Source organism: Rhea pennata, chromosome 1, assembly GCF_028389875.1.
Source record: "Rhea pennata isolate bPtePen1 chromosome 1, bPtePen1.pri, whole genome shotgun sequence".
Lineage (NCBI taxonomy): Eukaryota > Metazoa > Chordata > Aves > Rheiformes > Rheidae > Rhea > Rhea pennata.
The window spans coordinates 38,887,597-38,901,283 of record NC_084663.1 but is presented as its reverse complement, the minus strand read 5'-3'; the positions used below and the strand labels follow the sequence as shown (position 1 = coordinate 38,901,283).

Genomic DNA, 13,687 nt, shown 5'->3' with positions numbered 1-13,687 from the left:
GTTGGTAGAATTTTACATGCTTTGCAAAATGGACCTCTCATCAGTAAATCATTAATCAGATTCTGTATCTTTTCTATCTAAAAGTGCCAGGCATGATCATACCTGCTAATTAAACCAAGTAAATATTCCACAAAAAATGCTCCTTCTATAGAAATGCTCCTTCTAATGAGATTCATTAAAAGCAGCACTTAAAGAAGGCAAATATGTAGTGAGAAGCGGAGAAGTCAGGAGTCATTAAAGAGCTTTTGAAAGAGAGCTGGAAAGATGGCAGCAGAGCAGTAATTTCTGACTTAAGGTCATGGACTTTCCGGGGCCTGAGGACTGCCTCCAAGGGCACCGCGGAGCGCAACTGGGGAAATCATGGCTGTTACCAACAGGTTTAAAATCACCAGAGAGAGGTGAAAAATGAAATGGAAAACAGGAAAATGCTCTAGAAAAAACATCCAGTTGCCTATTGAGCTGTTGCTTCTCCTGTCTCCATTTTCTGGCACTACTGTTGGAGGATCAAGCGTGAGATGTTTGTAAGGCTAGAGGACCTTTTGTAGTGGCAGCTACTCAGCTTGATGGTTACTACTTTCTGCTCATGCGGTACAAAGATGGTCTAGTCCTCAGTTCCTGGCCACTCAGTGGCCATGAATCCAACCCAATCAGCAGTGTCTGAGCAAAGTCTACTCTATTGATATCTTAAATATTGTTCTTTGCCACCACGAAGAAACCTCTCCAGAATGGAGGCTGCAGCTCCTGCAGCTTCACAGTCTTCCAGGCCAGCTCCCAGCTGACATTAATCACGGAGCCATCCGGACATCCTTCATTGGCATTGCCAAGCTGCTCAGGGACATACTGAGATAAAAGACTGAAGGGGGAAAACCTTTAAAAAATCAATTTAAAATGTGTGAAAAACAGAGTGAGCAGGGTAAAAAAAATTGAGGGAGAGAGAAAACTGTGAAAATGGGGCATGGAGGTGGAAGGAGAGAGAAGCTTTTTGGTATAAAAGTGGTATCATGCAAACTGACCCACTTCTACCAGTCTAGTAGCTGTGGGCATTTTCCTTCCCCAGAACTGTGCCTGCATTTCCATGCGGTTTGTTTTTTTTCCTTTTATGACTTCAGTAGCTTTCTATAAAGCTGTGATGAAATAACAAGAAAAAGCAGGTCACAGCATCTTGAACGTTCCTCTCTTTCGTAAGAGAAAATAAGAAGTTTGGAAGAGCCGTGTGCGCATGTGGGGAAGCTGAGTTAGCTGTTATTGCAGAGTATCTCTGTAAATGCTGCCCTGATACCACTGTACAGGGGTTTCCTAAGGTGAGCTTGGTGGCTGCAGACTGTAACATTTTCTGAAGAGCTGAAGGACTGCATCACTGTAGTTCAGTGTGATGACTTAACTGGTTGACAGAAATGATGTGAACATGCTTGAACACTTTTTCGTATTCAATAACCACTTCTCTCAAACAGAGACCTAGTCATCAGACTACAAGAGTGTGACCAGTAAAGTCTCTCTCTCTCTCTCTCTTTCTCTCTGTATGAAGGTTTATATGTCAAATTCAAATCTTTGTCTAGCCACGAAATGATTAAGGATCTTTAATTACACAGCTGGAGACATTTGAAAGGCATCTTGAGATGTTCAGGGAGTGCTGAGTGTTCATTCAATGCTGCTTGGCTGCTTTGGTGATTCCAAACTGGACTCTGAATGCTCTGTAATTTGTCTTTGAAAAGACCGAGCGTACTGAGATCTTCTTGTCATGTGGCTGAAATAAAACTAGTCGCACAGGCAACTACTGGCAATCTGTTAACAAACTGAAACACAGACAAAACCAGACCGGTAGAATAGGGACATCAGCCACTTGAATGAGTCTGTGTTATTCCCTGAAGATGAGAAGAGATTACTAGGATGTTTTACAGCAGCAACTCACATTTGAGGACTATTCATAAGATGTTACTCATAATGTGCTGAGATGCAAATCCCCAGAGGAAACGTAATTTTTTTTTCCTAGGTATGAGTCTGATTTCTGCTCTAGTTAATGCCTTAGAATTTTTGTGAAGTTTATCTTAGGCACAGAGTAAAAAAAAATCTGCTCGTGGTGGGTATATGCAAGGTCAGAAGCACCCAGGCAAACACCTTGCAGCACTGGTGCCCCATGGGAACAAGTGCAGTGATTACGTGGTTAGGGATGAGAAAGGCGCCAGACTGACACTGTCACTAGACCTCTCAGTTTTTGTGTCGTGCGGTAGGATGGGTATTGTCTCCCACAGCTTTTGGAAAATCCCACTGGACTGCATCATTACTCATCAAATCATATTTCTGAGCCCTAAGACTGCAGCTCTTCATGTAAACCTATTGTTTTTTAGAAGATTTAATTATATTAAACAGGAAAAAGGAACAATAATATAGTAAATAATAATCTTAAGAGATACTACAGGAGAATATTAGCAGCAGCTAAGCAAATACAAGTAATGTTTATAGGAAGCACATGAGCAATTTAGTTCTAGTTATTCTAGTAAGAAATAAAACAACCAGAAAATGTGAAAAGTCTCAGAAGTGAGAAATGAGCTAAGACTTTTTTCAGATAGAGATCAGAAAGCTAGCTAAGTTGGAAAACAACCAGTAGGTATATTTGCCATTTTATATAGACTAATGCAATTTTCTGATAGCACTAGTTTTATCTATTCATTTTACATAGATCAAGATAGTTGACCTAGTAGATTGATTTAGTAGTATCTACTTAACTCATATAAATCAAGGCAACTCCATGTTAATGATAAGGTGATGAAGGAAAGATTATTCTCCAAGCTGGTGGTCTCTTGTGCTGGGCTCATAGGAGCTTCTCAGTTGCAGATCACATACAACCTTTGAAATTTAATCCCTAGCCCAGATGCATTAGATGAGGTTTTCTTCTTTAATAAGTTGGCTACTTTGTTAGTGGTCTTTGAAGCAAAATTTAAATTCTAAATTTACTTCTTAAAATTTTCTCACGGTTCTTTTCTTTTTCTTTCATTCTCATGATCATGATTTGACACACTTTATATTACCGTAACATATGAACTTCCCATGTGTTATCGGTTCCCTAGTTACTCATGGTATTGTGTGTTTAAATTTTTTCGTACTGCAAGAGGCCAGTTCCTTTGGGGCAGACTCCTTAAACTCCTGCAGTTCCCACTTGGGAGTGAAAGTCAACAGGCTTCATGGTGTGTTTTGCTGTTGTCTGGCTCTGGGAATGCCAACTCTAGTGTGCACACAAAGCTTTGCAGCTCCTTTCTGTCTGCATTGCCAAATGGGCACGTGACCTTGAATTCGTTTCTTCCACTGCTTCATATAACTTTAAACACTGAGTAATCCCAGCTCTTTGGTATTCAATATTATTATTAATATTAATATTATTTGTTATTTACACCATAATTATGCCTGTGTGCCAAAGTGGGCAGTCAAATCCAGTGTACCAAGCAGTAAATGAGACCCCAAAGAAAAAAATGTCTTTGTTCTGAACATGTAACAAATCGAGAAGCTTATAGGATAAAGCTGAGTAGTTATTCTCTGAGTAGTAATTAAGTCACCTTTTCAACAGAGGTGAAAGTGTACCTGATTTTGCAAAATCTGATATTAAATGGTGCCCATGATCCTTCTATGACAGGAAAACCTTAGAAAGCCTTAGTTCCCCTTTAATTTTTTTTTTTTAATTATGGCTAGAATGTTTGCTGATTCACACATGGAGCTCTCCAGAGCCCAGTGTAACGACATTACTGCTATAGTCCTCTAAGCATGATGATAGAAACTCACAGAATAGAGAAAATGAAACTTGTGGGCTAAAGGGTTTTCCAGCAACATAGGACGTTTCAAAGATGTTGAAAATTACTGATTTTCTTGTGAAAGGCCATTACATCTGGGCTACATGGCCCATTTGTTTTTGTGGAAAACTGTTGATCAGGGAGTACCACATCTTGGGGAACCTCAGGCAGTTTTGCATTATGACTCTGTTCTGGCTGTTGTCAGAGTTCCCCTTCTAGAAGCAAACTAGGAGTAGGTGGCTAATCTACTGTCCACATACCTTGTATAATGAATTCTGGTATATCACATCTAGTAAATGTAACGGTATTTAGAGGATTTAGGCACAGACAATAGTTCAAATGAGCACTAAGATGCACAGTTCTTCATTCTCCTCAAACCATCATTTCCAAATGCTTAATCTTTACTCCCAGCCCTTAGCAATTCTCTTTGGTCCTGGACCCCGTGAGCACTACAGTGCTGGAGAAGCGTCTGGGATGTGTGGATGGTCCTGTGATAAAATATATTTGCCACAGCTGTTATGGGTGGGACGCTTGAGATGTGAGTCCAACTTGGTCTGGAGGCTGCATACACATTTGCCTGTGCGAATGGTTAGCTGGATCAAGGCAGAGATGGGTTTATGGCCCAATTATTCTCACTTTTCTTCCTCCCAGAGCTGGTTCGGGTCCCCGGGCAGGTGCTGGTTGATCCCTGCTCCTGGGGCAGCCTGGCAGTGCCATGGTGGTTGCACAACTGGGCAATGGCTTGCAGGTCTTCCACTGCCAGTGGCAACTCCACATCTCCATGAAGGGTCTCAGCTGTAGTTTAAACCATTTTCCTGGTATGCCTCAGCCCTTCTCTGTTGCTCTTGATACACTAGAGGAACAAAAAGACTCTTTCCTGCACGAATATTTAGAGAATCTACTTTTACTTCCAATAAAAATGGTATCACTATAGGCAGAAGTATTGCTGTGCCTGACAAAAAGCTACTTGCTGCCTGCTCTCGCATGCAACTCAGCCAGTCATGGGAGTCTTGACAGCTGACTTATACTCTTCCTTGGCTTAACAATTTCACATCACCGGTGTCACTTCAGGATTTCCAAGCCTATCCCTGGAGTAGCGTTTGCTGCATATATGCAGTTGTACCTGAGATGGCTTATCCTGTTCTTCCAATTTCACTTCAGACCGCTCTATAGCCCTCAGCATTTACACGGATCAAAAGCAGGCCAAAGACACAGACTGACTAACCCTATCCAGGCATCCCCGTAGAAAAGTGACCTTCTGACTCCACAGCTTTAATATTACCACCTCTGTGTGGCGCACACTGGGATCTTCTGTGTCCTCTCTCAGCGAGCCTTGGCTCTCGGGATGCTCTGGGCGCATCATGATACCCAGCAAGTCCCAGTGCTTGACCAGAGCCCTCTCTGGAGTCCTCCCCTTCATGCTTCAACAACCTGCTGCTTCTACAGGGGGAAAATTGTGCTTTGACAATAGACTTTCTAAAGAGACCAAAATAGGCAGCAAACTCCTTTGACACTTACTACTGTGCACCTGAAACAAAACACTTATCTTCTCAAAGACTGGACAGTGAAGTTTTAATTGCAGTTTTAGTCCAATTTCCTTATAGATAACTGACCTTTTAAAGCTTCTTAGGGCAAATTAGCAAAGTGGCTTCTTTTCTTTTCTTTTCTTTTCTTTTCTTTTCTTTTCTTTTCTTTTCCTTTCCTTTCCTTTCCTTTCCTTTCCTTTCCTTTCCTTTCCTTTCCTTTCCTTTCCTTTCCTTTCCTTTCCTTTCCTTTCCTTTCCTTTCCTTTCCTTTCCTTTCCTTTCCTTTCCTTTCCTTTCCTTTCCTTTCCTTTCCTTTCCTTTCCTTTCCTTTCCTTTCCTTTCCTTTCCTTTCCTTCTCTTCTCTTTTCTTCTCTTTTCTTCTCTTTTCTTCTCTTTTCTTCTCTTTTCTTCTCTTTTCTTCTCTTTCCCCTGGGCCGTTACCTTTAAGAAAAGTGCTGCTATAAAGTTTTGTGGAAAAATCAAAAAAGATTTCATGTCTTTAGTATATTTTATGACAAAACCAAACTAACCAGCTTAACTACTTTTTCTTCATTGACCACCACTTAAAAGAAAGAAGGCTTCTCACATGAGAGGGAAGTTCTTCTTTCTTGGAAACCTTGACCCTGTTGCCAGTAAATATGGAGCTATCGTTTAGAAAACGTCACAGATGACTGTGGTCAAATTTGTTGAAAGTGGAGCAAGATATATAAAAAAGCACAGCAACAATGCTGATCAGCCAGCACATAAGCAAGAGGTTATCTATGTGAGCATCTCAGCGCAGAAGCTGCTTTGAGGGTTAACAAAATTAGGTTAACCTCTGTCATCCTACCGGTCTTGCTGTATCATATAACGCTGTTGTAACAGAGGCACGAAGATCTGGGAGTGAAGATGAAAGTATATTCTATTTTCAGATCTGGGCATTTTTTTGTTCTGCTTTGTCTTTTCATTGTGGAAGGGAAAAGGTCACCTACAGGAAAGCATACCTGCCGGAAAGGATTCCTCTTCCAAGTGACAGAGAACCTGTATATCAAGGCAACTAGTTTAAAATCATCTGTTCCCGTAAGTTGATCCCACCAGCTGAAAAGTTAATTTTCTCTGTAGATGCTTCTTTGGCAACTTCATTATTGAGTACCTGGAAACTTTAACAGCTGAATGATTGCTACAGGTCTGAGAGATAGGGTAGTGCTGCAATTCCAGTCTTAATGATGGAAAAATGAAGATGTATAGAGTGGTGAGATGAGTTTGCCGAGATCATGGAAGAAGTTTGCAGCTAGGCTGGGAATGGAACACAGGTTTGATGAGTCCTCATTGTACATCTGAATAAGATTATTATTATCGTTGCTGTCACTACTATTATACCTGTGACCCTAGTTATGAATCACTACTGCACAAAGCTAAGTTTTGTACAAACCAGATTTAAAATCCCTTCCTTTTCAAAGATTAATTAATACTAGTACATTGTATTTTACAGAAGGATCTCATCAAGAACACAAGACTTCTAAAAAAGACAACAAAAATGCTGTTTATGGTAAGAGTTATACAACTAGTTTTCCATTTTCTTACTTTGTTTCTCCTTTGGTCTGTAGAGATATGAATGTGTGATCAAAGGGAATCATAGCCAACACAAAAGTCAGCTGTGTTTAATTGTGAAGGATATTATATTTTTGATGGTCATGTGCTTAATCAAATCCTCTGCTTAGAGCAAGAGCATTATTACCTTTACCCTTCAATAAGAGATTTTCCTATAAGCCATTAAGAGACAGGTGAGCATGGTATGGGCAAAAAGTGGTGGGTGTGGAAAGCCCGGTTGGTGGCATTTATCTCTAAGTGGTAGCAGTGGTGCTCTCTGTGTGAGCTGGGTGAGGACATTTGCCATGTTGTGGAAGAGCCTGCTCATGGTAGCATTTACTGCTCCCATGCGAGCTTGGCCATGTGCGATCTTCATCAGCAATGCTTTCTGGGGACTAACCAATTTGCACAAGGGTCAGGGCCACAGTCGATATCATAGCACACTTAGTTGAGGGCATGCAGTGTTGCAAATGGCTCAATGACGCCGCAGAGCATCAAAGATGCCCAAAGAGTTGCTCTGGGTTTTGCCCTCTGCCAGTGGCCTGGAAGAGAGAAATTAGAGTCCTCCAGTGTAATTCAGCATGGGAGTGAGGCACTGAACTTGGGTGGCTACAAGTGTACGAGGTACTTCAGCTTCCTTTATATGGAGAGCTAGTTGGTAGCTCTGATGGAGTCAGTTTGCCCTTAAGTAGAGACCTATAGGCCTGTCAGCCTAAATCTGCCTTTGAACTCCACTGGATCTCACTGATCACCTTGGGAGCACTGACTCTTAGGATGCCTGTGGGCATGTACATGTGGATATCCCCATTCAGGTAACTTAATCCATAACTGAATTCTACTGCTGTGGGGATTTCACACTCAATGCTCGGTTTAATTGCCTAAATACAGGTGTATAACCCTTTGAAATACCTTAGGGTATCCAAAACATCACCCAGACCTGGAAGGTATGACACAAGACATAGAGGGTCTCTTCTGGAACATCGGGTGTGGGACAGATGGGATATCCTTCAGCATTTCAAATGGTGCAGGAACTGGGCCTCTTGTTTCTCTGCCCTCAGCCTGTTCTGTTACCTTCACAATGACACCTACAATTTGCCCAAGATGATCTGACTTAATTCGCCTATTCATCTTCCTTCTATGCTTTGATGTTAAATAGATGTGTTGCTGTTACTTCTATTTGTGGTTAGCCTTGCCAGTATTCCTTTCCATGCCAGCACAGCATCCTCCTGTTTTCCCTTCAGAAACCAAAGTGTTACATTCAGCTGTTTAAAAAAAGCAAAGGAAGCAATCTAATAGGATACTAAAACTCATGAAAATATTTTCATAGGTTGTGTGTTTTCTAAACACTCGTATTTTTACAAGGCTGAAATTTGAGACCAAACATAGCTTCTGAGTTTTTCATTAGGCAACTTTCCCCCTGCTTTGTTTTCAGACAAACTGCAGTGTTCGAGATCAGCTCTTGTCATTCTATGTGAAAAATGTTTTCACTCACCTTGGAGTAGGAAGTGAAAAGTTGTGCATTATTAGTGCCTTCCAGGCCCTTCAAGAGAACCTGAGCAACTGTGTGAGTATATTCCTGAGAGCTAAAAACTTTGTCTATCTGAAAGGTGAGAGAGGGGCTAGGTCATACTGTTTTAGCAGGTGGAGAGAGTGATTCAGAACCACAGTGTGCACCACACTGCAAAGGACAGAGCTTCCCAGGGCTTCACCACTGAGCCAGGGACGATCTCACCACTCATTTCCTCCTGGAGCAAGTTTGTGAGGGGAGTGTGAAAGACAGTGGAGGTACCTTGGAAATAACCCAACTGTTGCTCCTGCTGCTGAAGCCTGGTACTGCCCTTTAGCAGCAAGCTGCAAAGAGGCAGGGCAAATTTAGGGAGAAAAGTGACTCCTAGTATTTCCATGGTGTAATGCTTGTTATACTTTCCTTCTTCAACAGCATACCCACCGGATATGTGTAATCTTAACTCACACGTCATCTCTGCTCCACCATCCTGAATTTTGAAAGAGCTAATGGTGTCTCATGAGAAAGCAGTGACTGCAGTTATAAAGCAAATTGGAGCAGTTTCCATGCGACCGCTATGTCCGAAGTAGGAGCAGGTTGTCAGGTAGTGACACTGCACACTGGCAACCAGTTCCCAGGGTGGATCCAAGTGTCCCAGGGAAAAGGCATTTTTACCAATATCCATCACCATCCCACCCACTAACTGAGATCAGGACAGCAGACAAAGCACATTTTTGCCCATGCAAATATGCATATAGACTACAGGGTAATGCTAACACAACATTGTCACTTACAGGTCATTTCTCTTCCCAAGCTTGCCACACACCCTTGAGTTAGCAGAACCCCTTACCAATGCCAGGTCCTACCACCTGGCTGTTTTTCTAAGGTTAGGCACATGACAAAAGGGTATGCCTTAAAACTTCATGTCCCATGGCTGTCTTTTCTCTCCCTGAGACCCTCTGTTCTCACAAGTTGCGGTGTCACAAGATTTAGGATGAAGATAACCATGAATGTCCAGGCAAATGTCTATGGTAGTTTTAAAGAGTGAAAGTGAGATGAGAAGCCAAGGAAATGTTATTGAAGTAAAATTTTGTCTAATCATCTGAACCGCATGGTAGCATGTAAGAAGAGGACATTAGGACTACATACACACAAATATTTACAATTCGGAAATAAGCAGCTTTAGAGATCTCCTTGCTGTTTTAGAGCTCAGAACACATTTGAAATATTTGTATAATGTAAAAATATTCAAATCTCAATGGGAGAAAGTCCCACCAGCTTTCAGATTCTACATTTAAAGGTATGCTAAGTAGTTGCAACTTACAGACATGATAATGTATTCAATATACTGTTGTAATTTTTGGTGTTTTTATCAAAATTCCAGGTATTGTATGCTACAACATACTTTAAATTTAAATAGATCCCGCTCTTGTCTGAAAAAGTAATTATGCCATACACAAGTGCTAGTACATATTGAGGAGTTCAGGCTATTAACTGTGAAAGAATTAAGAATATCAGCTATTTTGTGGTACTACTATTTTCTGGAGCTTGCTATCTAACTTACTGACTATATTCACTTCTGTGCTGCTTGGAGGCAAAATGCTGTGGAGTTCTCAAAGTTTCTGTATTCTTTTTTGCAATTAATGCTAGTTTTTTACTCAACACAGTTCTAAATATCTTACAATTTAAATTTCTATATTCTCTATTTTGAAAAAATATTGGTGGGAGAGAAAAGACTTCCTGTTACAGTAAAAAAAACAATAGCTCTTTGATAAATGGTGACTTGTCAGATGTCTAGACTATTTTTTTCATTTCTGGAAACTGTTGCATTTCTTAAATCATTTTATTAGTTTAGAAACAACAATATAGAACCACATGAAAGGTTAATAGAAACTGTGAATAGATAGAAAATAATGCATCCTTTGCTAATTCAAAGCTTGGGATTGCTCCATCGCATTATTCCTCACTAAATTCGAAAATTCGTTCTTCCAGTCACATAAACTCCTTAGGTTTTATTATCTAATTGAAATGTAAGTTGCTTCTCAGAAAGGATCTCCACCCCCTGGCAACATACATGAGGAATTTATCATCTTTCAAGGGCAAAGTTCTTCAGACAGTTGAGGCAAACAGCAACACCTTTTATACATATTTTTTTTCATGAACTTTGGCTCTAATTCAGCCAGCAACAGAGGAATGCATACTATTTAAAATTTTTAACAAGCAAGTTCCAACGTCTTTGTATATCATCACCACTATGGTTCTCACTCTGCCAGTTCCTAGTTTTGTCCAAGCAAATACTAAAAACTCCATCATGTCCCTTTCCTGCAATGAAAAGTCTGTGATTTGTAGTATGACTGCACAGTAAAGTGAACATACATACATGCTGCTTTGGACCCTGGGAGCATCCACCTGCAGCAGCCCTGGCCCCAGCAACAGCCTGTTTACTTGCACAGGAGCCCTACTGCATCATCACCATGCCAGGAAGAGTGTGAAGTTGCTTCTGAGGACAGATTTAGGCTCCTGCATCCATAGGAGTTTATGGAAGGGTTTTTTTTAATTGTGTATGAGTGGTGTGCTCCAGCTGATAGATCCATTGTAAGATTTTTAATTGTTGCTCTATCATTTTAGACAGAGCCTGTAGACCGTTAGCAGAGATCATAGCTTAGCTGTAAATGAGCAAGCGTGCTTGCTTGCTCATTTGTTTACTTGGTTTTTATGCAGGAAGAGCAGTTTGCAATGTGTATTAACTCCGGAGACATCATCGTCATTTAAGGTTAGTTCTGCTGCTAAATTATTTCTGTGGAAATCTGCCTCACACAAGCTGACCTTAAAGAATGCCCCAAGTCAGAACAAAGTGTCCCAGATAAAGGATTTTGAAAGGTTAGCAAATTAAAGTTGCTTTTATTTCTATTTTCCTTTTGCAAGATGACTTTAGTGAGTGCAAAAGGTACATGTGGCAAGACAGAACAGATATTTGTGCTCCTTTTTAGGCACTGTGTGGGGTACAAGCAAGGACTAGCACCATCCATTTCAGTACGGTCACCGCTTTTCATAGGACATGGCCCACAGCGTTGACCCCGCTCTGAAGGGGCTGTGGGTCCTGTTGGGCTATGAGATGACTGTGGGGTGGTGGCATCCCCCAGTGAGGTGCTCTCCTGCCCGGCAGCTTGCCGTGCAGCTGCATTTTGCTCCTCCACTCCCCTGCTCCTGGGCTTGCTATCTATGGGGATATTTGTTATTTTAGGGGGGGACCCTGCAGGGATTCCCTGGCTGGGTCACTGCTGCAGGGAGGTGCAGGTGCTCCTGTTTCTTGCGGGAATCAAGAGGCTCTTGAACATCTCCTTGAACGTCAGACTAATGCTCTGAAATATGATGTCCAAACTCAGCTTTTCATCCTACTGAATAACCTTGCTCTGAGGCTGAAATCCACGGGTACCACCTAGCCGACCTGCCCCTTTCATTTTTGACTGGCACACACTTGTTTAGCCTAGCTTCCCCTGAAGAGCGCAGGCTGCAGCAGGTTTTCCTGTGCTTAAAAGCACAGCCACGCTCCTGGCAGCGTGCCCCTGGCACCGCGGAGCAGCGCCTGCGCTGCTCTAGCAACACAGCTAGCTGTATCACCGCTGGCTGGTTTAAAACTGCATCCCTGCATCCGTTGCCGCCACACGGTGAAGGCAGTGCAAAGCTGCCACTGTTTCCCACCACTGCTGCCCAGGCTGGGCACCCACACTGCAACCCGCTGCAGGCTGCCGAGGGGCCCCGCAGTGATGCTGCAGGCAAGTGTCCTCTCCTGAACTGCAGCCTTCAGTTTCTCTAAGAGGAGCTGAATCATATAGCTCTTCTCATTCCTTCTTGAAAACCATTTTCCCACTGAAATCTTGTAGTGAAAACACAGTCTTGTAACTCTGATACCCTATGCTATATTTCTTTTGTTTTTACTATAGATATATAACAGTATACACAAGCCATTCTATATATAAGAAAATAAGAAAATTAAATATATGTTGCTTATCATTATTGCTAACTTAAGGTAGTAGTTGATATCTAATAAACTCTGATAACCTAACAGGACTAGAGGGAAACAAGAAATGGAAATGCAAAAAGGACATTGGTGAAGTATTTGAAAGGGATGACTGGGAGTTGGGTATGGTCCTGCAGGCAAAACTCTGAGTGATCTTAATGGAAAATTTGGCTTGATAAAAGGGTGTAGAATTAACTAAGAAGAGTGGAAGGATGGGCAGGAGAACAGGGGGAAGCATTGAGTCTGTAAACAGATTGGAATCACTTTTAAAGTGTCATTGGAAAGGTAAAAAATGTCCTCTGTACTTTGCAAAGATCTGTTGCTTTTAGGTTTGCTTTTTCGGAATATTCCAAGTTAAATGTCCTTGAAACTTAGAGCAAGCCTGCACTGTACAAATGGTGTAACTGCAGTTGATACGAGGTTCCCTGAGATAAATAAAAAGCATCTAATAAGAAAAATTATTGGCAACCAGTTCTATAGTTTTCTGTGGTGTGAACTCATCTTTCCAGTAAGTACACAGGTAAGATAAAACATCTGTGATGCTGACACAATGGTGATTGCACACGTTTTACCAGTAGTCCTAATCGTGTCACACTATAGGTTCAACTCTCCCCCATCACCATGCCTTTTCACCAGCATCTTTGCTGCAACAAGCTCTTTTGGTTTCTTCTCATCCCTTCAGCTTCCATGTGCTCCATCCACAAGGTTAACTTCTGCTGTCAAAAACATAAAGAGAACATTTCATAAGGTAAGAGCAGGAAGGGTTAGCTCCCAGCTGCACTCTTCAAGAGCCGTAGGCAGCTTCTTTTCTAACGTCTTTGTCTTCTTGACAGCTTGGAGAGAAGGGAATCTACAAGGCCGTCCATGAGCTGGATATTCTCCTTCCCTGGGTTCAGGCCTACATACAAACTGTTATATGAAGAGCAAGGATTTGACAGCCAAGAAGCCGCTTCTGTACTAAGAATGGATCCTTACCCAAAAGACCTGAAAATGAGCTGGGAGCCAGATGGATGTACAATTGGCTTGGATGTAAGTCCGTCACACTGAAGGAGAGCCTCTGTACCAGGATGGCATAAAGAGAGGGATTTTCAAGGGCTTTCATAGCTGGTCTGGTGTGTCAGCTGCATCTGTTGTGCAGTGAAAGAGCGACCTCCAGAGCAGCTACGGGCACGATGCACTTAGTGTCCTGCCTGCCTCCTCGCTGCTTCGCAGGCAGTGACGTAACTTGAAATCTGCAACCCTACAGGTCAGACACAAAATTTCGAGGTATTCTCAGGTCTACTGTTTAC

At 41.8% G+C, this 13,687-nt stretch overlaps 1 protein-coding gene across 1 annotated transcript; it reads left to right on the top strand.

The window, feature by feature from the left end:
* The first annotated feature begins 6,192 nt into the window (after positions 1–6,192).
* IL26 (interleukin 26) lies at positions 6,193–13,318 on the top strand. The gene is made up of 5 exons (XM_062567653.1): positions 6,193–6,363; positions 6,776–6,832; positions 8,306–8,437; positions 13,081–13,146; positions 13,232–13,318. The coding sequence occupies exons 1-5, from the start codon at positions 6,193–6,195 to the stop codon at positions 13,316–13,318; spliced, it is 513 nt and encodes a 170-aa protein (XP_062423637.1).
* The last annotated feature ends 369 nt before the right edge of the window (positions 13,319–13,687 follow it).